The 24,898-nt window shown below is 37.9% G+C and overlaps 1 protein-coding gene across 5 annotated transcripts in view; it reads left to right on the forward strand.

Annotated features, from left to right (window-relative positions):
• Positions 1–24,154, forward strand: part of GRIK1 (glutamate receptor, ionotropic, kainate 1) — a 460,689-nt gene extending 436,535 nt beyond the window's left edge. For 3 of the 5 annotated variants that reach the window (XM_011999792.1, XM_011999794.1, XM_011999795.1), the window contains 2 exons: positions 4,817–5,067; positions 23,703–24,154. In XM_011999792.1, the coding sequence (XP_011855182.1) occupies positions 4,817–5,067; positions 23,703–23,858 (407 nt within the window). In that variant the 3' untranslated portion in view covers positions 23,859–24,154. Of the gene's footprint in view, positions 1–4,816; positions 5,068–6,400; positions 6,853–23,203; positions 23,291–23,702 lie in introns of those variants that run through there. The other 2 variants (XM_011999791.1, XM_011999793.1) reach the window with 2 other exon arrangements.
• Positions 24,155–24,898: the final 744 nt, after the last annotated feature.

Below are 24,898 nucleotides of genomic sequence, written 5' to 3' on the forward strand. Positions count from 1 at the left end.
GAAGGAAGGAAGGAAGGAAGGAAGGAAGGAAGGAAGGAAGGGAGGGAGGGAGGGAGGGAGGAAGAAAGAAGAGAGAAAACTGTATCGTATAAGGTTCTGGTATAGCGGGAACCTACTCTTCCCAAGTAAGCCGTTGGTAATTTGTTAATAAGAATTCCAAAGGAGAGGAATCAGGGACTGTCTAGACTACTGGGCTAGTCTAGAAATCATAGCTAACAGTCAAGCCAGATCATTAAGGACCCCAGGTAGGTTTGATCTGTTTGTTTGTATTAGTATTTTTGTCATTTGAAAGGGATGATCCAATTTGACTCTCAACATCATGCAGGGATCACAAACTGAAATGCTTACAGAGGTCAAGCAGATATCATAAGAGAGCAAAGCATGCTTGTGCCAGGAGGCAGTAGGGAACAGTGGCAATTATGGAAAATTACAGACCACATGACTTACCAAAAGGAGACAGCCGCCTTTCAGGTCAGAGGGTTGTAGACATGTAGGACTTTGAGAAGAAGATTGTGGAATATTCCGTTTTCTAAGAAAATAAAAAAATCCAGATTTTAGGTGATTTGTCCTAATGTTTTTATTTAGCAATAAATTCATTAAAAAAGAAAAAGCTGTATTTCATGTATTCAACTTTTAATTAATATGAATATAACTAATCAGATAAAATTCAACTATCTTCCACATTTACCATGAATACACAGCCAGTTTGACTTCCTGCTATCTACCTGGTGTTACAAATATGTGCTAGGGAGAAATTAACTTTATTATTATTGTTATCATGTATGTCCTCCAAATAAAATTCCTGCAGAATGATGGGGCTAGAAGATTTACAGCTACCTTCTTGCTTCTTTATTTCCAATAACTTCTCCTGATGAAAATACTAATGTTGCTAGTGAGGTGTATATTTTTCCCCAAGTGGTAAGCTCTCCTATAATTTAGTCAACAGGAGGCTCAGGGGATCATTTGGCACTGGCTAACAGGATATTATACCTCTTTTTGACTTTAAAAAAGCAATATCCTATTGCCCTAAGCAAGCTTTGCCACCTCATTTTAGATAATAAAGGTGGGGGAAGTTAGACGGTATTTTTTATATCTCATCACTGCTGATTTTAGTTAAATGGGCCATAAATCAGACAAGAACACCAAGAGTAGGTACCTTTGCCTGAATTTTTGCAGAATCAAGACCCTCATGGAGGAGTAACCAGAATTCCTTAATAGAACCATCTCTAGACTAAATTATAAAGTCACAAACTGTACCTTTATCATTCTATTTCCCACCTCATAACCCTACCCCACCACATTTCAACACCCCTTTTTGGCACCAAAATTCCTGTCTGTTAATAATGATTTAAAATAACAATGTGTATCACCCCTCCTGAGAATGTTTGCACTTTAACATGAGACTTTTAATTGGCAGTCCTTCTACAGCATGGAACATAACTTGAAAGTTAAAATTTCTGATAGTACAGTGAGTGACGCAGGGCTAGGGGCAGGAGGGAGCAATGTACTTCTTCCTACCACTTTCCTAAATGAATGCACCACTTTGAAAATCACTGCCTGCTTTCATGCGAATGAAGTTGACCTAGTGTTGAGTACCACTAACATTAAATAGACATATAACACAGAGAGATCCAAAGGTACCCATTCAGTCTCCTTTTGGCCAGCCTCACCCAATGAAAAGCCTTCCCCACTTCCTAGATAAAAAGAAATATACTCCAGGAATTTTTCATAGTGGTTATAAACCTGTCATGCTTTTAAACTAAAAACAATGAAGGAATAATTGGAACAGATGGCAGACCTCACAGAGAATACGTCCATTGAGAATACAGCTGTTGGAAAAAATTGTGAGATGTTTCTTTTATGATGAATTTACTGTACAAAAGATCAGTTGCTATTCAAGAAGATGTGTGTGTGCACACGTGTGTGTGTGTGTGTGTGTATGAAATATATATATACGAAATATATATAGATTTCAAGTGACATAATAAATAACTTTCAATGTCATTTACTTCATTTAAGCAACAACAACAAAAAAAACTGAAGTTAAAATATACTCAGATATTAAAAATTATCTGCACACTTCTAGTCTTGCCCTGACTAATTCCCTTATGGCTCCAAGCTCTGTCCCATAATCAAATATTGGCAAAGTCACAACACAAAATTGAAGACTTTGCTTCTTAGAGACACTCAGGACAACAGATCTAGAAATGTACCTCCTGTGAGATTTAAAATAAAACTCTGAGAGAACAAGAGCATTTAAGGTTTGAACAGCTTACCAGGAGGCTGGAAATTATCTTTCTCAGAGACCAACTTTAAACAGAGATCAGATTTTCATTTGTCTGAAATGTTTTAGGTATTGCGCAGCCTGGAGGCAGAAGGAAAGCATCAGTCAACATTTACTGAGCACCTACTGTGTATGCTGGTAGGATTATTACTGCAACCACTAACATAAGAATCATTCTTACACTCTTCGAAGCACTTTCATGTACATTAAAGCAAAGTGCTCTTGGTTCACTTAATTGCTCACCTGCTATGGGTATATCAATGGTGCTAATTTTTACACTAGCCATTATTCTGGGGATATTTAAGCAAATGGCCAAGGTCTTTTAATTTCGTTTCAATATCCATTTTTTCACCAAAAATTCATACTCTTGATAAGCCATAATCTCACTCCAAAGCATTTTGCTCTTCTTTTAAACTTGTTTTTGAATGCTGACGATTATTTTAGGAAGTCTTACGAGGAAAATTAATAACAAATGACACCAACTTTAAACTTCTATTTTTCTAACTTAACCATGCCATAGGACATAAGGCATACGTAGGGGTGGGAGCACTGGATGGGAACACTGTCATGAAAACAACATGAAAAGTGAGAAGTCAGGAGACTTGAGTTTGATTCTTGGCTGTGCCAGCAACTATCAGTTTCGCTCATTCTTTCAGTTCCTAAATATCTTCCATTCTAAAATGGAATATGTACTGAACTGTAAGTGGACTGAACTGTATCATTCCTAAGATTTCTTCTAGTCCTAAGATGCCTCATTTATCAATGTGCTTCCACCAAGAAAGACTTTAACGTTTGCAAATAGAGAAAGCCAGAGTGTACTACTTTTCTACTGAATAGAAGAAATGCTAACAAGAGTTCTTCATATTCAAGGAGAGATTAAGTAAAAGAGTACTACTTTGCCTCTTCCTTTGCATTGATTAACCAAAATCCAGTGTTGAGAAGCTACGTCTACAGATAGACACTGGCACTTTCCAACCCTTACAAAATTAAAAGTTCAATGGCATTACTAGAAGATAGAGTATAAATAATATTAATAAAGTCCTTGCAAATTTTCCAAACCTAACTGAATTTTGTAGGAAATTTGAACTATTCAAAACCTAGTCTTAAGTTTATCTTAATAGGTGCATGAATCAGTATGCACTAACCAACATCTGCAAAGATTATGCTGGGAAGACATTGTCTTAGTTCCTATTGGCTAGAAACCAGTCACATAACCACACTGAACTGTAAGGGAGGTGGGAAACGTCTAGTTACTCCCCCTCAGAAGAAGAAATGGAACTGCTGGTCATCCAGGCAAGCCCAGTCACAGTATGAGACAACAAAGAGCCTAGAAAAAAGTGAGATCTAAATAACTGCTAGCTTAAAAAATGTATATACAATATCGATAAATTTCAAAAGTAGAAACGGAGACTTCATTTCTTTATAAGCAAAGAGTGACAACCTGCAAGGTGGTCATCCTGTAGGCTGGAAAACATGTGTCCAACCAAGATCAAAGACAGGCACTTTGAAAAAAGAGGGGTTGGGGCAAGAGCTTTTTGCTGAATGGGTTGGCTTAACATACATATTCAACTGGTTCCAGGCAGAGCTATGAATATTTGTGAAGATGATCCTGACACATGCATATTGAACAAAAATGCACGTAACATACAATCCATGTTCACTTTGGGGTAGAGACTTAACATTTAAATGTTTTATAATTAGGTTCTATACATCAAAATGTCTTTCAGGACACAATAGCTTGCAAAGGCACAATCTCTTTAATCCAACCAGAACCAGTCTAAGGTCGGTGGTCTTCTTATCTGGAGAAAGTTACTGAAATCAGGATCTTGTTTAATGAAAGGTATAGCTAGTGGAACAGGGGCTGGAAGTCAGTGTCTATGAGTTAGACGAGCTGTAATTGTTTTAATATTGCTTATCTCAAGGCCAGTGCTTGTTTACCTCCTTGAGAAAAAGAAAAACCTTATAGCGGTTGGAACATAGTTTATTCTTTAAGTCCAAGACTGTGTGACTTAACCCTTGTCTGGCATGGCCTTTGGTCCTGTTTATAATTTGATATCTTATTGCCACAAATAGACTGCTCTGTCTGACCTCCCATCCTGGTATGGCTGCTAACTAAGTTTTTGAGGTTTTTCTGGGGTCCCTTTGGTCACAAAAGAGGGTCATTCAGTCAATGGGGGCTTAGAATTTTATTTTTAGTTTATACAATGAAATCTCTTGACATGTGAAAAGACTCATGATGATCTCACCAGAAACAAAGACATGTCATAGAATTCCTAGCTTCGCTTCTCCTTAAAAAGGAGCAAACGGTCGGGACCAAAGTTAATCTCAACATGTCAGCTATCTCCTTTCCAATTATTTAGTATTTAGTGCCTTCAAAATACAGGATTGAACTTTCCTGCCCTTTGCAAGTCAATCTGTGGATTGGGGTTTCACAACAGCCATAACGTCATCGCTGAGAACGATAACTAAGAATACTTCTGGATGTCTTCTTCAACATTTTGGTGACCAATATCCAAATGACTTTACTTCCAGGTTCTCCTTACCGGGATAAAATTACTATTGCTATTCTTCAGCTCCAAGAAGAAGGGAAGCTGCATATGATGAAAGAGAAGTGGTGGCGTGGGAATGGCTGCCCCGAGGAAGACAATAAAGAAGCCAGTGCTCTGGGAGTGGAAAATATTGGGGGCATCTTCATTGTTTTGGCTGCCGGACTGGTCCTTTCTGTATTTGTAGCTATTGGAGAATTCATATACAAATCACGGAAGAATAATGATATTGAACAGGTGAGTCATCTCTTTCTAGGACTGGTTAGTTTATAGTTTGCATTATGTGTCTTAAGTTTGGCGGTTTTAAGGATGTTTGCTGTTTTTCAGTCTGTTAAATTAGATGCCCAGAAGAGCCATTTTTGAGTTAGAGCAAAGAGCTATTGAATCCCTGCCAGGTGCTGTGGGCACTGCAGGTCCATTACTTATTAATGACAAGGAAGGGGCTTACACACGAAATCCAATTAGCCCTATTTGGAAAGACAGTGCAGAAATTCCAAACTCAGTTAATTTTTGAACAGTTGTTTGCTTGTAAGATAGAAACCCTAGATGGAAAAAGGCAAAAATAAATCCAAAATTGGAAAAGCTATGAAAAGATATTTAACAGAAAGATTACCAGCCCTTAAGTATAGATTCTGAGCACATGTACTAATGCAAAAAATGTACATAAATATGTAAAAGTCATAGTATGAAATTGAACACTTACTTCTATCAAAGTAAGCTTTGTAAAAGGATAGATCACCTCAAATTTTTTTTGCCAGGAATATAATAATGCAAAATGAAAATGCAATGTATATGAGACTTTTGTGTTTGGGATTATAGGACAATTTTAGTAGCTGACCATTTTTGCCTATTACTTTTATTTTTGAAGGAAATCACACCAGTTTTGAAGGAAATCAGCTTACACTGTTTTGAAAAAGCTGATTGTGATTTAAGATAATTCCTTCATAACCATACTAGAATAAACAAAATACAAAGGTTTATGGCCATCATAGTGAGTCAGGCTCCCGATTCAATTTTTAAATATTGTTAGAATTTTAAGACTATGACTATTAATGACAGAGCCAGTTTAATGCTCTGCTGTCATCTTGAAATTCTAAATAATTTTTGAACAAAGTGTCCCATATTTTCATTCTGCACTGGACCCTGCAAGTTATGTGGCTGGTTCAGATTTATAATCTGATAATAGATCCACTTTCTTTAAGTAGAAGCCCTCCTTAAGGGCCCAAAACTGGGAATGATTCATTATAACCTGGTTTCACATGAAAATCTTCCCCAGAATTACAAGGCAACTGTGACAACAATGAACACCCCTTTCCTAAGCTCTTGTTATAAGAAGCTGTTTTTTTAATTAAAAGAGAGAATGAACTGATCTGCTTTAACTTTCAATTCGCTCTTGAGGTGTCTTGTTTTATGCAACTAATTTGAAAAATAAAAGCTTGTATATGTGATGCTTTAATGTGCTTCTCATAGTTGCCAGCTTCATGTGATGTAAATTTTCATTTCAACATTCATTCTTGCTTCTGATTTATTCATTGTTCTATATTTTTTTCTCATTTCTTTTGCATGCAAGGCTTTTTGTTTCTTTTATGGACTGCAATGTAAGCAAACCCATCCAACCAACTCCACTTCCGGAACCACTTTATCTACGGATTTAGAATGTGGCAAATTAATTCGAGAGGAGAGAGGGATTCGGAAACAGTCCTCAGTTCATACTGTGTAATCAGTTTTTTTTTTAAAAAAAAGAAGTGTGCCCAGTAGAAAATGTTTTCGCTAATTGGTGTTGTTGATATTTGTATTTGCTAAGCATAAATAGCCACAATTCTCTATTCCTTTAGGATAGCAACACTCATGTATTCTAGACATTGAAATGAATACACTGGAAAGAGACTTGCACTGTATGTTGAAGGAGGGGCATGTTAGGAGTATACAGACTTCTAGAAATGTGTATTTACAAGAATCTTCTCTGTCCCACTCGTCATCTTAGTTCTATCTTCACGCATTAAAAATAAGTAACTCTTCCTTCATGAAAAAGGAGATCAGACTTTCAACAGGGCAAAGCATGGAAACAAGATGCTTATTCTGTGGACTTCTTTTCATCTTTGTGAACTTCGTTCCCTGCTCTTTTTTCTTCTCCCTGTTCATATATTGTGTAGATCTGTGTATTGTCAAACGACCCGAAACCCTTACCTTTTCAATAGTACACACATAACTCCATAACAATGATAATTTTTAATTGAAATTGATTCCATGATTTAAAATGTATTATTTACACAAAGACTCAAAAATGTCTTAGAATTTAAAGATGTAAAAACCGCGATCCACAGAAAGAAAACTAAACTTGAAACTTCTGGCGTCACAGAAGAGCACTAGCTAAATTGAACATCACTCATGGAAACAGAACACAGTCAAGAATAATTCCTGGACAGAAATTCATTAACCTCAAACTCCCAAATAACGTTTACTTGTAGAATTTAACAGTCTTCTGTAGGTTCTGAGTCTTGAAGGAACAGTGATATTTTTCAAGCTGTATAGTACTTCTTTGAAGATCCCAGCAAAGTTCTAAGCTATGTACTAATTCATTTCTATTTACCACTCACTTTGCATTGATGAACATCTTTCTAGATGTTGTTTCACTTCCTTCCCACTTACCCTAGATAGAGTGGTTGTTCTTGGAGCAATCTTTCCTGAACATCACCACTTTCACAGTTATTTCTTTGGATCCATCATTATTATTAATTCATTCCAAGTATTCTGGGGGAAAGGGCAAGAGGGAAAAAACAAAGGAAAGAATGTCCATACATATTAGTTACAGATCTCTGTAGATTCATTTTCCATCTTCATTCAAAGTGCTGTAAATAATTCCCATGCTAACTCAACCAGGTGACATAAAAAACCTATTACACATTTAATTTGTTGTGACAGAGAATATCTGATGATTCCTCTGGGCTCGTTTCTCCTCCCTAGTGAATAGGAGAATTGAAGATGTGTTTCATCTTTTCTAAATATGGGATCAGTTGGTCTTTACTCTTTTCTTAATGAGATTATCTTTTGACACATCAAGCAATCCCCTAAAGCACATTCCTTGAAGTAGAGATATGCCATCTGTGCAATCATATAGCATTTTACCTTCTCTTTGCTTAGCTTTAAATGGCTCCCAGTTTTGGAAACCACAGGCCTCTCCAATCAACCATATATTTCCCCAGTAAAACATATTCAGGAAAGTTGACTAGTTGACTCTTGTCCTAATTGTTTCTCAGCTTTGCTTCCTTCTTTAAAGAAATGTACTCAGAAGAAAATATCATAAATTATACTAACATTGTTTTATTATTATTAAACTAGAAGCAACATACTATTTGTCCCAGGTCAGAGTTCACATTTTCATAATCAATAGAATCAGATGTTGGGATATGACATTATTCTTAGTTTCATATTTCATGGATTCAGTATATAGAAACCACAAATTTCATAAGTTTACTCTCCCAAAGACAATTTAATAAACCAAAAATGCTACCAAAAGAGTTCAAGTGTGATTGATGAAGTATTGACAATCAAAATTAACAATCACTAACGAAACTTAACTTTCTGTAGAGATTATTACTTAAAAGTGTAATTCAGAGATTTGGACAGAGAAATTATCTCTTTCAAAAGTTAATATTTCTATACTACTTTAGACTGTATACTACCTAATTCTGGTATTTATGTACTATTTTATAGTTTTCAAAATGTTTTCACATACAACATTACATTTGATCCTTTCAACAATTTTAATTCAGCTTCACTAACAGAGAAGTAGATATCAGTCATTGGCCTGCAGTTATAGATTTTAGAAGCAGAAGAAAATTTTCTAAAACAGCCAAACTTAGATTCAGGTTCTAGCAGAGCCACATGCTAAATGACTGTAGGCAAGTTACCAAATTTCTCAATCTCGATTTCTTAATATGTAACAGTGGGACAAAATTTCTAGAACATAAAGTTTTGTAGGGGGGTTTTTCAAAAGGGGTTCAATTGGCAAATGTTTCTCAAATAAAATTTTCATAGTAAAATAACCCATGGAGCGTCACTCTAAATGTTCCTTTACTACATGCTATCTCAGTGTGCATCACAAGTTTTTGTGCATTGAGAATTTTCAACAAAGCGGAAAAGTATTCAACACTTCTCAAGCCTATTAGATTGCAGATTTTTTTCCCCACAGCATCTTGACAGACCAGTGTTCCACAGATCATCCTCCAGGGAACACAGGTGTGATCATGTGACTCTCATCCCATAATAGTGTACAAAACATCTTGCATTGTGCTTGGCACATAGTAGCCACTCAATAAATAGTTATGTATTCTTTGGAGTAAATTTCTAAGCCTCAATTTTCTTACTTGTAACATGAAGGTAATATTATGGGCTTTATACATTTACTATGATAATTAAATAAGATTATGGCAGAGAAAATGAAATAATTAATAAAAGTCCTGCTAATATATATCAGTTAACAACTGTTGGTACCTTCTGGAGGAGCTAAGTATTGTTCTCTGGTCACATGGGCAGTAACTAAAATTTATCAAGCATCTTAAAATGGAATCTGGTTTAAAAAATTGGTTTTCTAATTTAGAGGCTCAAGCTCTATCTCTAAGAGCAGTTTTTCTTATACAAGCATCATAAATCAATGGCAGAGGTCACTGCACTTGGAAGAAGGACCCAAATTGGTAATATGTGAAGATCTATAGTAGAAGCTCTGGACCTCGTCTCTAGAAATTCTAATTTAATTAGTTGGGGCATGACATTGGTAATTTTTTCAGATGCCCAGTTGATTTTAATGTGTTGGAAATGCTGAGAACCAATAAGCTAAAGCACAAACTTATATATATAATTAGAACTCAATAAATCATTGCTGTTCATTGCTTGATTGATTGCAGAAGTAGAGCCACTAATCCTATGCAATATGTATAACACATGTTTGGCATTCAATCTGACAGACCCTTTCCACTGAGAATTCAGGGAAAAACTGCACATCTTTGAGATGGAAATTTTATGATATTCAATTGATAATCTTCATGATTAGTTGTAAAACTATAGAGCTAGACCAACTCAGAATTATCAAGTAGACAGTTTATTGCTCTCTCTGTACCCTTTCCTCCCTGGAGAAATCTTGATTCATCATCTCGAGTACTTACTTTCTTCACACTCTTCTCGTTTTGTTTTTTTTTTTTTTTTTTAGATGGAGTGTTTCTCTGTCGCCCAGACTGGAGTGCAGTGGCGCCATCTTGGCTCACTGCAACCTCCACCTCTTGGGTTCAAGCAATTCTCCTACCTCAGCCTCCTGAGTAGCTGGGATTACAGGCGTGAACCACCATCTGGCTAATTTTTGTATTTTTAGTAGAGACAGGAGTTTCGCCATGTTGGCCAAGCTGGTCTCGAACTCCCGACCTCAGGTGATCCACCTGCCTCGGCCCCCCAAAGTGCTGAGATTACAGCCATAAGCCTCCACGCCCAGCCCACACTCTTCTCTTTCTCCTTTTATACTGATTCTCAACCAGTTCTTGCCATCATGTCGATGGATGCTAAGACCACAGTGATCCTACCAGGAACCACTGCTTTTCCAGCAAACTGTAGAAAAAAAGACTTGAATGTGAAAGGAAAAAAAAAAAACCAACAACTTTTAAGCTTTATGTTTACATTATTAGTTCTCATACTTTGGTGTAAATCAGAATCACCTGGGGAAATTATCTAAACTACTGTTTACAGGCTCTACCTTCCGACATTTCTCCTCAGTAGAAGAGTCCAGCAATCAGCACTTACAATGAAGCCTGAAAGTGAATGCCTAAAACTAGTTGTATACATTAGTTTTCATAAAAATTAGCTTGAATGTAGCAGTTTTTTCCCAAATTAAGTCACGTACATGACTCCTTCTTTTTTTTTTTTTTTTTTTTTGAGATGGAGTCTCGCTCTGTCGCCCAGGCTGGAGTGCAGTGGCCGGATCTCAGCTCACTGCAAGCTCCGCCTCCCGGGTTCAGGCCATTCTCCTGCCTCAGCCTCCCGAGTAGCTGGGACTACAGGCGCCCGCCACCTCGCCCGGCTAGTTTTTTGTATTTTTTAGTAGAGACGGAGTTTCACCGGGTTAGCCAGGATGGTCTCGATCTCCTGACCTCGTGATCTGCCCGTCTCGGCCTCCCAAAGTGCTGGGATTACAGGCTTGAGCCACCGCGCCCGGCCGACTCCTTCTTAAAAGAATCGCCAATACAAGCGGGTTTTTTTTTGTTTGTTTGTTTTTTGTTTTTTAATAGCTTTTCTTACATTTTTTTCCCCCAACAATCCTAAATAGTTGCATTATTTAAAACTAGATAGTAAACATGAGTTTTTGTTAAAATTAGTTTGAATATAGTGGTTTTACTCATTTTATTTCAGATTAGCTGTTGAGCTAATCTGAGTTTTTGTTAAATAATAACAGATTGCGGATTATACTTTGAAAAATATTGTTCAAGCTCAGGAGAGAGCAGGGAGGCAGTAAAAGGTTGAACAAGTGGCCGAGTGTGGTGGCTCACACCTGTAAGCCCAGGAGTTCAAGACAAGCCTGAGCAACATGGTGGGACCTCATCTCTATAAATCAATAAACAAACAAAGATTGAACAAATGCATCAACAGCAATGAAACATAGTGTTGTCTAATTTGTTACCTAATAAGTTTGCTTCTAACTTAATGAAGTAAGGGGGAAAAAACCTAAGCTGTAGGCTGGGCGCAGTGGCTCACGCCTGTAATGCCAGCACTTTGGGAGGCCGAGACAGGTGGATCATGAGGTCAGGAGATCGAGACCAGGGTGGCTAACACAGTGAAATGCCATCTCCACTAAAAAATACAAAAAAAAAAATTACCTGGGTGTGGTCGTAGGCACCTGTAGTCCCAGCTACTCTGGAGGCTGAGGCAGGAGAATGGTGTGAACCCGGGAGGTGGAGCTTGCAGTGAGCCGAGGTCGTGCCACTTCACTGCAGCCTGGGTGACAGAGCGAGACTCCGTCTCAAAAAAAAAAAAAAAAAATTTAAGCTTTGTATTTTACTTTGTTTTAGACTAAAATTATAAATTGAATTTATTTTACAAAGTTTTTCCAGCAAAATCGGAGCTATTTAAGGAATACATGGTGGATAGGAATCTTGCCATTGGGAAAATCAGCTGGATCATATGATTATAAACCTATCCAAGGAAAATTATTTCCAAATACCTCACTGCATTTGACTGGCATTATATTATGTTCTGTATGAGCCATCTGTGGCAATGCAGTACTACAATGAATCCCAATTAGTTTCCAAGCACGTGACCCTTATACCACAAGGTCTATTTCCTAGTAAGCAATTTAGAGAGTCTGAACAGCCTTTAATACAAAAGGAAAGCAAAGCATTCTTACTTATTAGACTATTTTCTGAACATCTAACAGTGCCAAATGGTATTATTAATTAACTCTTATAGATAATAAAAAAAATTTCTGCTTGATGCTGCAGTTTTAACTTGCCTTTAGGAACCATCTCATTATGCTTCTCACAGTTATGGAATTTTATGTCCATATGCACAAGCATATTAAAATCATTTTTGCTTTCAAAATTCTCTCTACAGAGGCTGGTATTACAGAGAATGGGGTTCTACCTTAAATTTTCTAAGAATTTTTATTTGCCAAGATATGAACAACCTTGTGACAGAAAGTCCACATTACAAATGCAGTGTGTGAATTTGAAACCCTGCAGAATTTGAACTTTGTGGTTGTCAGCCCAAATACGGCTAATGGTCCAAAATACACAACAATGTGTATCCATGTTGCAATGCATACATCCAGATAGACACAAAAATGAGTAAGACCAGGATGATGGAATAAAGTTACTGTATTTCCCCCTAGCAACTAAAATATTTTAATTTAACTTGACCAGAATTGTCTTTCTCCCCAGTTTTTCAACTGGATGGAGGGTTTAGACTTAAAATATTCAAATATTCCGATTTTTCAACCTAAAACACGAAAGCAGTCCTGATGAGTTTACCAGCCACAGGAACCAAGAAATGACTGTCGTTTGATAACCCCCTCAACTTTAGTATTTATCTTTCCTCGGTGTTCCTTGGCACATTATCAGATGCTTCAAAGTGTCTTCAATTCTATTTCTTCTGTAGCCTGATCAACTTATTTAGCAAGTGATTTGCAAAAGTCTCTTTAATTAGGTTATTTTTGTAATCGTGCAAAGAGGCTTTCCTTTGCCTGGAAACTCAAACATTCATTACTTCTTAGAAAAGCCAGGAAGCAATTAACATCAATTTAGAAATAACATTTCTAATGTACAAACTGATGTTGTCTTATCAACCGAACAAACTCTGAATGACGGGCATGGCCCAATAGACAGGTGACTTGGGAATCACATGCCAAGAACTCAGGTTTCCACACCACTGCTAAAGAGCTGCGTGTCTTTGGGCAAGTCATTTTACTTCCCTCAACCTCAGTTTCTTCATCTGTGGAATGAGGAGGTTGCATTTGAAGTTCTTTTCCAGCCACAATATTGTTTGACTCTAATAGAAAATGGGAAGGAAGTAAAAACTTAGAAGCAGTGATAAAAAGAGATTTTTGTTTCTACATTTCTTTATACGGCTGTGTGTCTCTCTTGGACACATGAAATTCCTGTTGCCATCAGAATGTCCTTCCAGTACTTCAAGGCAGAAAGGCCTGCCCTGGATATAGAGAAAACAGCCCCACTAGCCATCACGACATCAAGAAGCAAGAAGGTTCCCATCCAGTGAATCATAAGCAAATCATTACAGACAGATTGAAGTTTACAGAAGTAGAATTATTCTTGACCTTAATGAGCCTACAGACCAGGTAAAACAAAGCAAAAAAGACGTATGTACTTAGGAAGCTATTTGAAGCTGTGGAAATGAATACACATTCACAATTCACAAAAGAGGATGATAAATGGGACTGGACCACATAGGAAGACTCTCTCTATTCTGTAAGTGTAACTTAGTGTTTCTTCTAAAGACAGACAAGGAGAAATAAAGAAAGAGGACAGCATGCATTTATTTTCTATTTTTTTTTTGTTTTTTGTTTTTTGTTTTTTTTGAGACGGAGTCTCGCTCTGTCGCCCAGGCTGGAGTGCAGTGGCCGGATCTCAGCTCACTGCAAGCTCCGCCTCCCAGGTTCACACCATTCTCCCGCCTCAGCCTCCCGAGTAGCTGGGACTATAGGCGCCCGCCACCTCACCCGGCTAGTTTTTTGTATTCTTTTTAGTAGAGACAGGGTTTCACCGTGTTAGCCAGGATGGTCTCGATCTCCTGACCTCGTGATCCACCCGTCTCGGCCTCCCAAAGTGCTGGGATTACAGGCTTGAGCCACCGCGCCCGGCCTTTTCTATTGTTTTTATCCCTACCTTTCTTCCTACCATCAAGTATAGGGGATTTTATATGAACTGCTCTCAAACTAAAAATGAGTGAAACTCTTAGCTTTTGAGACGTTAAGTAGTCTCTGCGGATTTGTAGCACAGAGAAAAATCTTGAAAACCATGCTTTTTAATTGCAAGATCCAGGTGTTTCATTGAATATGTAAGTTGTTGTAATTCAAAAAAGTTTATCTGCAATTGTCGAGAGCCAAAACCCAAAAGGCTAAGGTTGGAGAAATAGAGTTATGATGTTTCACTACCTGATTTTCCTACCCTAGACCAGATTCTGACCACTAGGAAAGAGAGAATTGGAGGAAAGTCACAAAGGTTAGACACCACCTTAACCTCTGAGAGGAGGCTATTCCTAAACCAATTACCATCTCTGAGCCAAGTCCACACTTGGGAGGATGCAGGAGAATAGAAACCACAGAAAAATTAAAAGGGAATCCTGGACAGAAAACACCATTCTTTACTTCACAGGGTGAAGGGCCAGGAGGTGGTAAGACTTGTAGAGACATTTTGTATGCCGCTGTCTCCTGAATGGCAGAATAACAGCATGCAGGCAGTGATGCTGTGGAATGTTTCATAGACAGAGTCTTCCTCAATCTCAGAGAATGCAGGGAAAACAGCCAAAAATCCGTGGCTCTTCTCACCCAAGAGGAGTGTGAGGAAGGACTGAGAGAACCAGTGGACTGGAAGACTTGAAGTTACAGCAGGAAAGACACAGAGTGTGTGGATGTGACAAGGAGACCACAGTGGGACCACGGTCATCTCAGAGGGCACAGCAGAGACAGAAATCGGTGCTCATGACCTAGTAGGATGTCACATCTCCATGGAAGCCAAAAGAACAGAGGGTGGCCTTGGACTAGCTGATCCTGGGCCCTCTAGACACCTGTCCTTATCCCAGATGACCCTTGGAAAGAAGAGAAGAGAGAAGGGAGGTGGGGAGATGCTTGCATTAACTGAGACATTAACCAAAAGAAAGTATTTAAAACCAAAAGTGAATTACCTTGAGTTAATAAGACGCACTAGCAGATGGGAAACCTCTAAGCTAAGGTGAGTTCCATTGTTTTAAATAATATCACATAATTTGTTTGCATATCCAAGTTTGTAGCTTGAGAAAAATGCATTCCCACTATCACGGGCATAAACTGCTACCCCAAAACTATGCGTGTAGGTGCATACGTGCACTGTGGACAGCTAACACCCTACATCACGGTCCGTTTAGCTTAAAGGTAGGGTCATTCCCTGTAGAGAAAGGGCATGCAAAGAATTTCTTGGAAGTTTATTTTATGGCCCTAATTCAGCCTCTGAAATGCAAAAAAAAAACAAAACAAAACACAAAAAACAAAAAACCAAGCCTTTTCCATGAGGTGAGGGAAGGCCAGTCCACACAGAGTCCTCTCAGGCCTTCAGTGCAGGAAGCCAGGGAGACATTAGGGGACCAAGGCACAAAGCCACCACACTGGCCTCTGACAGCGACTCTGGACAGGAGAAAGGCACTGTGTGCTTTGGATCGACGCACAAACCCACATTTCTGCCACGTTTAAGCAAGGAGAGCTGCTTACTTCCAGGTATACAAGGCCCACTGGAAGCTTTCCCTCACTGCAGGAATATCTCTCTGTTCTCTGCTCATAACACTGGACTGGGCCATGTTTCATGCTCCCTTTTATACCATCAGCCATTTGCGTGCCCTTTCTAGGGCAGGAAAATGTTTTAGCTGCTCTAGAGCTCCCTTGGGAGGCCATGGGAGTCTCAGAGGACAGTTTCAGGCTAGCCTGATGGCATACGCCGCTGACACTTCTCTGCTCCATTAACTGCCTCCTCTGAGAGCCTGAGACAGAGACTGGGCTACGGTTTCCCTGTGTTCTCAGGTCCCCTCACCCATCAGGCTGCTTTTCTTATCCTACTGCATGGGAGTTTGCCCCCAGAGAAGGCAGAGGAGGTGCTCCTCCTCAGATCTCCCTCAGCATCTAGGCTCTGGTCAAGATTCTTGCATCACCTGGTTGAACTTTTCTCCTTGAGAGCAGCTGCAAGACAGTCCTTTCTTTACACTCCATCCTCAGTCCTATAGGCTGAGTCCTGAAGGCTCTAAGCTTGATATTTAATGTCAAACTTTTACAATTCAAAGTGCCTGCTTTTTCCATGTTTCAAACACCTGTCTGTTGTAATCAATAGCTTCAAAGACTGCAGCGTCTTCTATAGATCCACAAAAGTCCATTTAAAAGCTCAAAGCTCCAAATTTGAGTCTTTCTTCTTTCTATATCATCCCTACCCTGAAGGTGATGCATATAAAAGCACTTGCTGTAACTTGAAAAGTGAGAAAAAGGAGTGGGATTCAGAAGAACTGGAAAAAAGCACACAGATTAATATCAAAATATTACATGGCCTCAATGTTAACTCCACTTTTCAAAGTTTTCTGTGACATTATCCCTAATGTTAGAGGAGGATGAACTTACACATCCCCTACTTGTCAGGAGTTTGCACTGGATGGCCCTGGGTGGCCACTCCATGTGCAAAATTTTTTAAGGATCATTTTTTTTAAATTAAAAATCCATATGGATTGTGCATGCCATTTAACAATCTACTATTTTTCTATTGAGAGAATAAGGTTTCTAAATGAAATCTTTAAATAAAGATGAACAACAGGAAGAAGACACTTGTGTATCTGATGTCATGGAGTAGCCCTGTGTCCTTCATAGGGATATTTTCATGGTTTGAAGAGCTCAGTCAGGAGAACAAGGAATTCTAGGGCATGCATTCATGCAAACAGAGAAACTTAAATCTAGGATCCGAGATGGTAAGGATGTTGGCATCAGGTCCCAGATGTGGGAACAAAAATGAAATAGAGCAGAAGAGACAACATGGAGGCAATGAAAACAGGACATTAACAGACACAGGAAAAAGGAGTTCATGAAGTCTACAAGCTGTAGCCAAAGGAAGGGAAGACAGGGGCTTTCAAGAGTGATTTCCTATGGGGAGCCAGTTTAAAGCATTAAAGGTGCAAAAAAATGGGCCAGGGAAGATGTGCCTGCTGAGTCACAGGTGGAGATTAGGATGGGTGACCACACCTGTAAGTTTGATTTCGGTGGCTAGATTTCCTTCACCCCAACATTCTTTACACAGACCCAGAAGATGAGAATCAGCTTTCTCATTAGCTCTCAGGCACAAATCAATATAACCACTATTCTAAAAGCTAATACAGTGATCAACACTCAACCTCTAGGATTCACTTTTTTAAATTCCAAGCATGGGTGTACAAAAGATGGCCCATGGGTTGTGAACGAGCTCAGAAAATGGATCAAACCACAGGAAATGCTGCCCAAATCCTTAGTTCTGGAATGCCAAAACTTCCCACAAGGATGGTACACATAAAACCACTCCAAAAATCTCCCCCCGCCTGCCTTCACGTAATTAGTTAGAGATTATTAAAGCCTGAATTCTGCTCTTAGATCATGAATTCTCTTGGGAAGGCGTGAAATCTGTGGACAGATAGGTGACCAGACTGTACAAGTCTCTGTGTTGCAAATCCCTAAATAGGATTCCTCTGTTCCTATTCCTGAAAAAGTTTCTTGATTGTATCCTCAAACCATCCTAGGTTTGCTCCTACACTACAGCTTAGAGTTAAAAAATGTTAAGGAAGTGAAGTTTTAGTCCTTCTTTAAAAAATATAATCATTGAGACACTGGCTCCACAGAACTACGGTAGGAATTTGACCAAGACAAAAAAAAATAGTAATAATAATCCCATTATTTTTCAGGAAACTATTTCTTTAATGTTCTACATTTTACTGAAATTGTCTTTATAAAAATACTCCAAATCTTAGCTTGCTTTCTATTTATACTAGGTCTATACATAAAATGCAAGGTTTTACATCTATACAATGACAATATTACCTACATCCCTTTTCTTTCATGTGTAATGTGAAAATTTATCAGACAGTGTCACAGAGCACTTCAAGTGCCTTTGAATAAGGAGCCTATCAAAGGGAGAAACCTATACAGAATGTAAGATTTGTATTGTATTATTGGCTAGGCCAGAGCTTCTGAAAAATAATTCCTCAGAAAAATCCTTAAGGGTATAAGCATCCAAAGCAGTTCTCTGAAATGTTCACCTATACCTACCAATGAATGAAAGACGTGAATGTATAAATGCTAAATCTACAGTGAGAAATTAATCTGACATTCACAATCTGATGTCAAGTTTGCAACCAGTATGAAAGCCAGGTCCAAACAGCATAGTTTTTTGAATACTGCAAACTCAAATCCAATTTTGCCCAGAGCTTTTCCTATAACTTAAAAAAAATTGTTCTTTTCCCCTGAATCATATTTTGTGAGGCAGAGTATTTTAGGCACAAAACAAAAAGAAATTTAGTAGTCCCTCCCACCCCATCCAGGCAACATTTGCAACAAAAGGATAAAGGTGTAAAGAGAAGATATAATTCATATTCAGGCTCACACAAGCATCAAGAAATCAAACATTTGAGGTTAATTCAAAGGAGGTGTCATGAAGTCAGCAATTAAAAAAGAAACAAACCAAAGGGGAAGGTAAACATAAGCAAAGAAGACAGAATAGGGAAGAAAAGAGGCTCCTTAGGGACACACCACAAGCTCTGAGGAATCAGAGAAGAGCAATAACTTTCTGCAAAACTGAAATGAACAAGCAAATCTCTCCCCTTATAAAACCAAGAGTTTTAGTTGAAGTTTCTATTTCAATCTCTACTAGACTAACTTGTGTTTCTCCATTTCCTTTCCTCTAAAGGAAAGGTCTCACACACACACACACACACACACACACACACACACACATACACACTCTACGTTACTTTTGGATAATGTCAGAAACAGCATAAACTGCAAGAACATACTTTATTACTATAAATTCACTTGTAAATGAATTTTTCTAGCAGACATTATTATAAAGATTCATTGTATAGAATCTTTATAATAATAATAAAGTAATAGATGGTATTAGTAATAGATGGTAATAGATGGCTCATAAGCACAGAGATGGAATTTTTAAGTGGCCAGGGACTGAGGTGAGCTTTCATTTCCTTCTGATGTTGGAATATCTATGTATACAGCACAATACAAGTCGTCATAATGCCTATAACTACACAGACACAGAAACATGTTATGGACTGGGCAAAAGAAGTGGCAATCGGCATTGAAAATTTATGTGTTAAACACATATGGGAACTATTTTAACTAGAACACTAGTATAAGCAACTCAAAGGAATTGCTGCACAGATGTGCATCAGATGGCTCAAATTAAAGAACCATCAACCTTTTCATTGTATTTCTCCTATGAAAAAAAAAAAAGTGAGTGCAATGAGTGGCATAGAGTTAAAATATATACTATGATATATAAAACTTAATTTTAAAGAAAAAGCATACTTAAAATATGCCACCCATTGGACTGTTTTGCATGTAACAGTTCATTGAATTCTCATAATAGCTCTATGAAAAGGATTCTAGTATTGTCCCACTTTATACATAAGGAAACTGAGTCCAAGAGAAAATAAACACTGCCCAGTGTAACCCGGCTACTAGGAAGTATAGCTGAAATTAAAACTCCTCATTCTGATACCAGGCACCAATTCTAAACTGTAGTTAAAAGTCACTTGTAGGCCGGGCACGGTGGCTTACGCCTGTAATCCCAGCACTTTGGGAGGCCAAGCGGAGCAGATCACGAGGTCAGGAGATCGAGACCATCCTGGCAAACATGGTGAAACCCTGTCTCTACTAAAAATACAAAAATTAGCCGCATGTGGTGGCGCGCACCTGTAGTCCCAGCTACTCAGGAGGCCGAGGCAGGAGAATCGTTTGAACACAGGAGGCGGAAGTTGCCATGAGCCGAGGTGGCACTACTGCACTCCAGTCTGGCGACAGAGCAAGACTCCATCCAAAAAAAAAAAAAAGAAGTCAAGTGCAAGTGTAGATTTATTAAAAATGTGAACTCCATCACATTTTTAATCCAGGCCCCAGATCCAGGCTACTGAAGGACTTTCTAGTCTGCAAAGTACCAGAAAATACTACCTGAGTATCCTGCCTCCATTTGCACTACGTCTTGAGTAAGGCAGCTAGCTGAATGCCATTATGTTTGATACTTTCTCATGAAAGTAGGACTTAGGAATTTAAACCAAAATACTTTAAAATGATGTTTCTATGACTCTGTAAATATGAAAAACCCAAGCCTACACACAGAAGTTTTAGAAAGCTACTGTCATTTTGGTCCCAGTTCAGAAGCTCATGTATCTTTAATTCCGAGATCATAAAAGGCAAATTAATTAATGAATATGAGCCCCTCCCAAGCCACTCTGGGCTGAAAGATGACTTTCACAATTTCATTTCCTGTGGATCCAAGAATGTGTGGTTTACTCGAGCTCATGGCTGGGAGAAGCCTTAAAGGTCACCTTTCCTTGTGACTACAGCAAAAACTTGGAGGCAGAAAGGTCAGCCCCAATATCTTGCCATTTTCTTCTTGACAGTCTGAGACAAAGTGAGAATCAAAAAGAAATCATTGTTTGCAACCAAAGACCAAGAAAGCAGACCACTGATAAAACTGTATTTATATTTGCTCTCACACAAGCAGCAAGAAATAAATACTTGGAGTTCGTCAAGAGTAAAGATGTTTGTTGTACTTTAAGGCAGTCTAAAATCTGGGGGAGGATTTCCTTTTTTAAAAAAATAAAGTTAGTTGAAACAGATTGTCAAGGTAATATCGATGACCACTCCTCTACCCAAAATAGGAAAAAGAGGTTTCAATGAGACCTTCCTCCGTGTGTGTCGAGTCACACTCGGAGATTCATTTTGCCGATTTCAATGTAAAATGAAATGAAATGCCTAAAATCAAATGCTTGAGAGTTCAAGTAAAGAAGAAAGACTGGAATTTCTTAACATAATAGTTTTTTGGAAAATTCACAAAAAGCTCTCTATAGTGATAAAAAATATTTTTAAAAAGTAATGTGTAGATGATTTCTAGGGAAAGCACTTGGTTTGGGCAGTCCAGACATACTGAATGCAAGCTCTTTCCCTTGGGTAAGCGACTTAATATCTCCAATAGTAAATTTCCCCATCTATATAGAGGGTATAATATGTAATAAAGTTTGCAAATTTCTTGACACTCTTTTCTTTCCTCCTTCCATTCCTTCCAGTTTAAAGCCAAAAATATTTCTTCCATTGAAATATATTTGAGTAAAGTTTGCAAAACTCTGATACAATACTATATATCACAACTCTATAAAATATTAATTTGCTCTTAATAGCAACATTTAAGCTTCATATGGTATAATGTTAACAAATTATTATATTTCATTCATGATATGCAGACATGATGTTTTGGCTTACAATTTTTTGACTTTGCAGTGGTGCGGAAGTGATACACAGTCTGGACAAACCATTCTTTAAGTGCCCATACAACCATTCTGTGTTTTACTTTCAGCATTGTATTCAATAAACAAATTATATGACAGAGTCAACACTGTATTATAAAATGGGCTGGATAGATTATTTTGCCCAACTGTAGGCTAGTGTAAGTATTCCATGCATGTATAAGGTAAGCTAGGCTAAACTGTAGGTTAGGTGTATTAAATTCAATTTCTCCTTAATATTTTCAGCATACAGTGTATGTATTGGGACACAACCCCATCGTAAGTGAGAAGCATCTGTACTTGCTATAACATTTTTGAAGTGTAGTTCATAAAAATATTTCTGACGTTTTACTTTGTGTGTCATGACATCCCTCCCAATTCACCGAAGCTACAATTTACCATTTGAAAGAACATGAGCACACATGAGTTTTTATGTTTTTGTATTATAAAAAAATGGAAGTTAAATTCTAATCCTATAAACACTTATGCTTAAAGGAGATAAAAAGTTTTATTCAAAGACCCAGTTTTTTAAGAGACATACATTTGAGAGTCCAATAGTTTACACCTAGAACCTAAATTCTAGGTCTGGTTTTGAAATCAAGTAGAAAAAAATTAAAAATAGAAAAATTTAAAACTACTACTTCTCTAAACTACATCAAGTTATTTTTGGAACAAAAATAACATTTTCAAATACACATGTTGCGCACTGATACACAAGAACCACACTAGATATTTAGTACTTTGCAAGCATAGGACACACATTTCTTCCTGTAAGGCAGTTACAAACTAGACACATCACCTGGTGGCACATTGTCATTTGACTTTCAACCATATCCATTTTGTGTGCTAAGGTTTAAAAAGTATGCTTGCACTTCTATAACCTTTACCAAAGGTTTTGCTTTTTAGACGATTTTTTTGTTGTTGTTGTGGTAAAAACAACTTGAGATCTAACCACTTAAAAATGTCTAAGTGTTCAAGACAATATTAACTATAGGCCCAATGTTGTAAAGAAGATCTCCAGAACTTGTTTATCTCGCATAATTGAAATTTTATACCCCCTTGAGCAGCAACTGCCCCCATTTCCCTTCCTCCCAGCCTTTGGCAAATACCATTCTACTCTGTTTTCATGACTTTGACTATTTTAGATGCTTCATATAAGCAGAATCATGCTGCCTTTGTCCTCCTGTGCTGGCTTACATCACTAGAAGATGTTTTAAGAGTGAACTCATCAAAAAGAAAACTACTTTTTAGAAACTTCTCTAACCAGGAAATTGTAGAAATTTCTCTGAGCAGGAATTTTTCACTCAAAGATCTTATCTTGGCTAGAAAAATGACAGCAAATTATGTTTTATTGGTCCATTTATATACTATGCACGTGAACAGATATAGCATAATTGCAATGGAGATTATATACATTGTCTGTATATGTAGAACATTTTTCAATCATAATTCCATTTTCCATTTTCTTTTGTATTATGCCATCGTTTTTGCTGTGCAGTTCAGTACCACATTATTTTCCATTTCGACCACAGCTGCATCATTGCTGCTGCCAGAATCTCTGTTTTTTGGAGAAAATATACAATTTAAAATTGTTTTTTTTCTTTTTTTTTATCAGAAAGGAAAGTCATCAAGAATTAGATTTTATTTTAGGAACAAAGTAAGGTTTCATGGGAGAAAAAAACAAAGCCTTGGTGTAGAGAAGGTTTGTTCATTTTCTATAGCATTACTGAAGTGTCCGTATGCCTTGATAATCCTATCAATGTTTGGATCATCTCAGTGGGGGAAATGACTTAATTTAACTCTATTTTGGTGTCTCAGCAAAGGTAAGTTATCTATTTTGAGAGCCCTGAGTTTGCTTTAACTGGGTAGTTTTATACTACTGCATTTGTGAACGAAATCCCAAAGTTTGCCTAGCTAACTTGCCACCTCAGTTGCCCTGAGTAGAAAAGGTGGGTGGCCAGCGGGTGGAGGAGGAGGTGATGGGAACTGGCCAATTGTGACAGAGCTGCCTTCAGGCCAATATCTTGTGTTCATAAATACCTAGGCAAGAGGCAGGTCAACGGCACATGAGCTAGACTTGATTAAGCTAACAGTCTGTATCTCGTGTTCCCTAGTGTCTCTCTTTCAACGCCATCATGGAAGAACTGGGAATCTCACTGAAGAATCAGAAAAAAATAAAGAAAAAGTCAAGAACTAAGGGGAAATCTTCCTTCACAAGTATCCTTACTTGTCATCAGAGACGAACTCAGAGAAAAGAGACTGTGGCGTGATCCAAGGAAACACCTGTAGGAAGAAAAAGGATGCACTCCCTACAGATTTTTGGAGACAGGATTTCTGATGAGTGTGTGATGTGTTTCCATATATCTATATCCATAACTCTGATTATGTATACAGATATAAGAAATACAAAAGTTTAAAAAGCTCACATAGATATGACTCGGGAAGTGACACCAGTTCTTTTAAAATAAATTTGTATGCTCACTTATTTTGCATTTTTTCTTTTGCCCCAATAAATTGTTGTGTGTGCTTTCTAAATAATAATAAAACAACAGGGTTTTTTCCAGAACAAGTTCAGCGTGGTTTGTTCCCCATTACTTGCTCCCATTGGCAAAGGTATGTTTGCTGTATGTTGTCAGTTGTGCACTTTGCTATTTTGAAAACTCTTCTTACTGGTTTAGACAAACATAGTCATTTTGGGCTGAGTTTTAAAAATTACTTTTAGCTTATACCAAGTTACCTGGTTACTATGGTAAAGTGAACCCATTTATCTTTGTGTTCTAAAGTCTAATCTTATAAATAGTTTAAGTGATACTCTGAACATTAGTGAGCTGTGCTGGAAAAGGATACCAAAAAGCAAATATATGTTCAAAAAGTAAAAGTGTTCACCACATTCTGGGTACCATTCTAGGTTCTGGGGATCCCATGGTGAAGAAAACAGATATGGTCCCTGTATTAGTTCATTTTCATGCTTCTGATAGACATACCTGAGACTAGGTAATTTATAAAGAAAAAGAGATTTAATGGACTCACAGTTCCACATGGCTGGGGAGGCTTCACAATCATGGCAGAAGGTGAAAGGCACATCTTACATGGTGGCAGGCAAGAGAGAATGAGACCCAAGCAAAACGGGAAACCCCTTATAAAACCATCTGATCTCATGAGAATTATTCACTACCACAAGAATAGTATGGAGGAAACCGTCCCCATGATTCAATTATCTCCCACCAGGTGCCTCCTACAACACATGGGAATTATGGGAGCTAAAATTCAAGATGAGACTTGGGTGGGGACACAGCCAAACCATATCAGT

Source organism: Mandrillus leucophaeus, unplaced genomic scaffold (assembly GCF_000951045.1).
Source record: "Mandrillus leucophaeus isolate KB7577 unplaced genomic scaffold, Mleu.le_1.0 Scaffold600, whole genome shotgun sequence".
NCBI lineage: Eukaryota > Metazoa > Chordata > Mammalia > Primates > Cercopithecidae > Mandrillus > Mandrillus leucophaeus.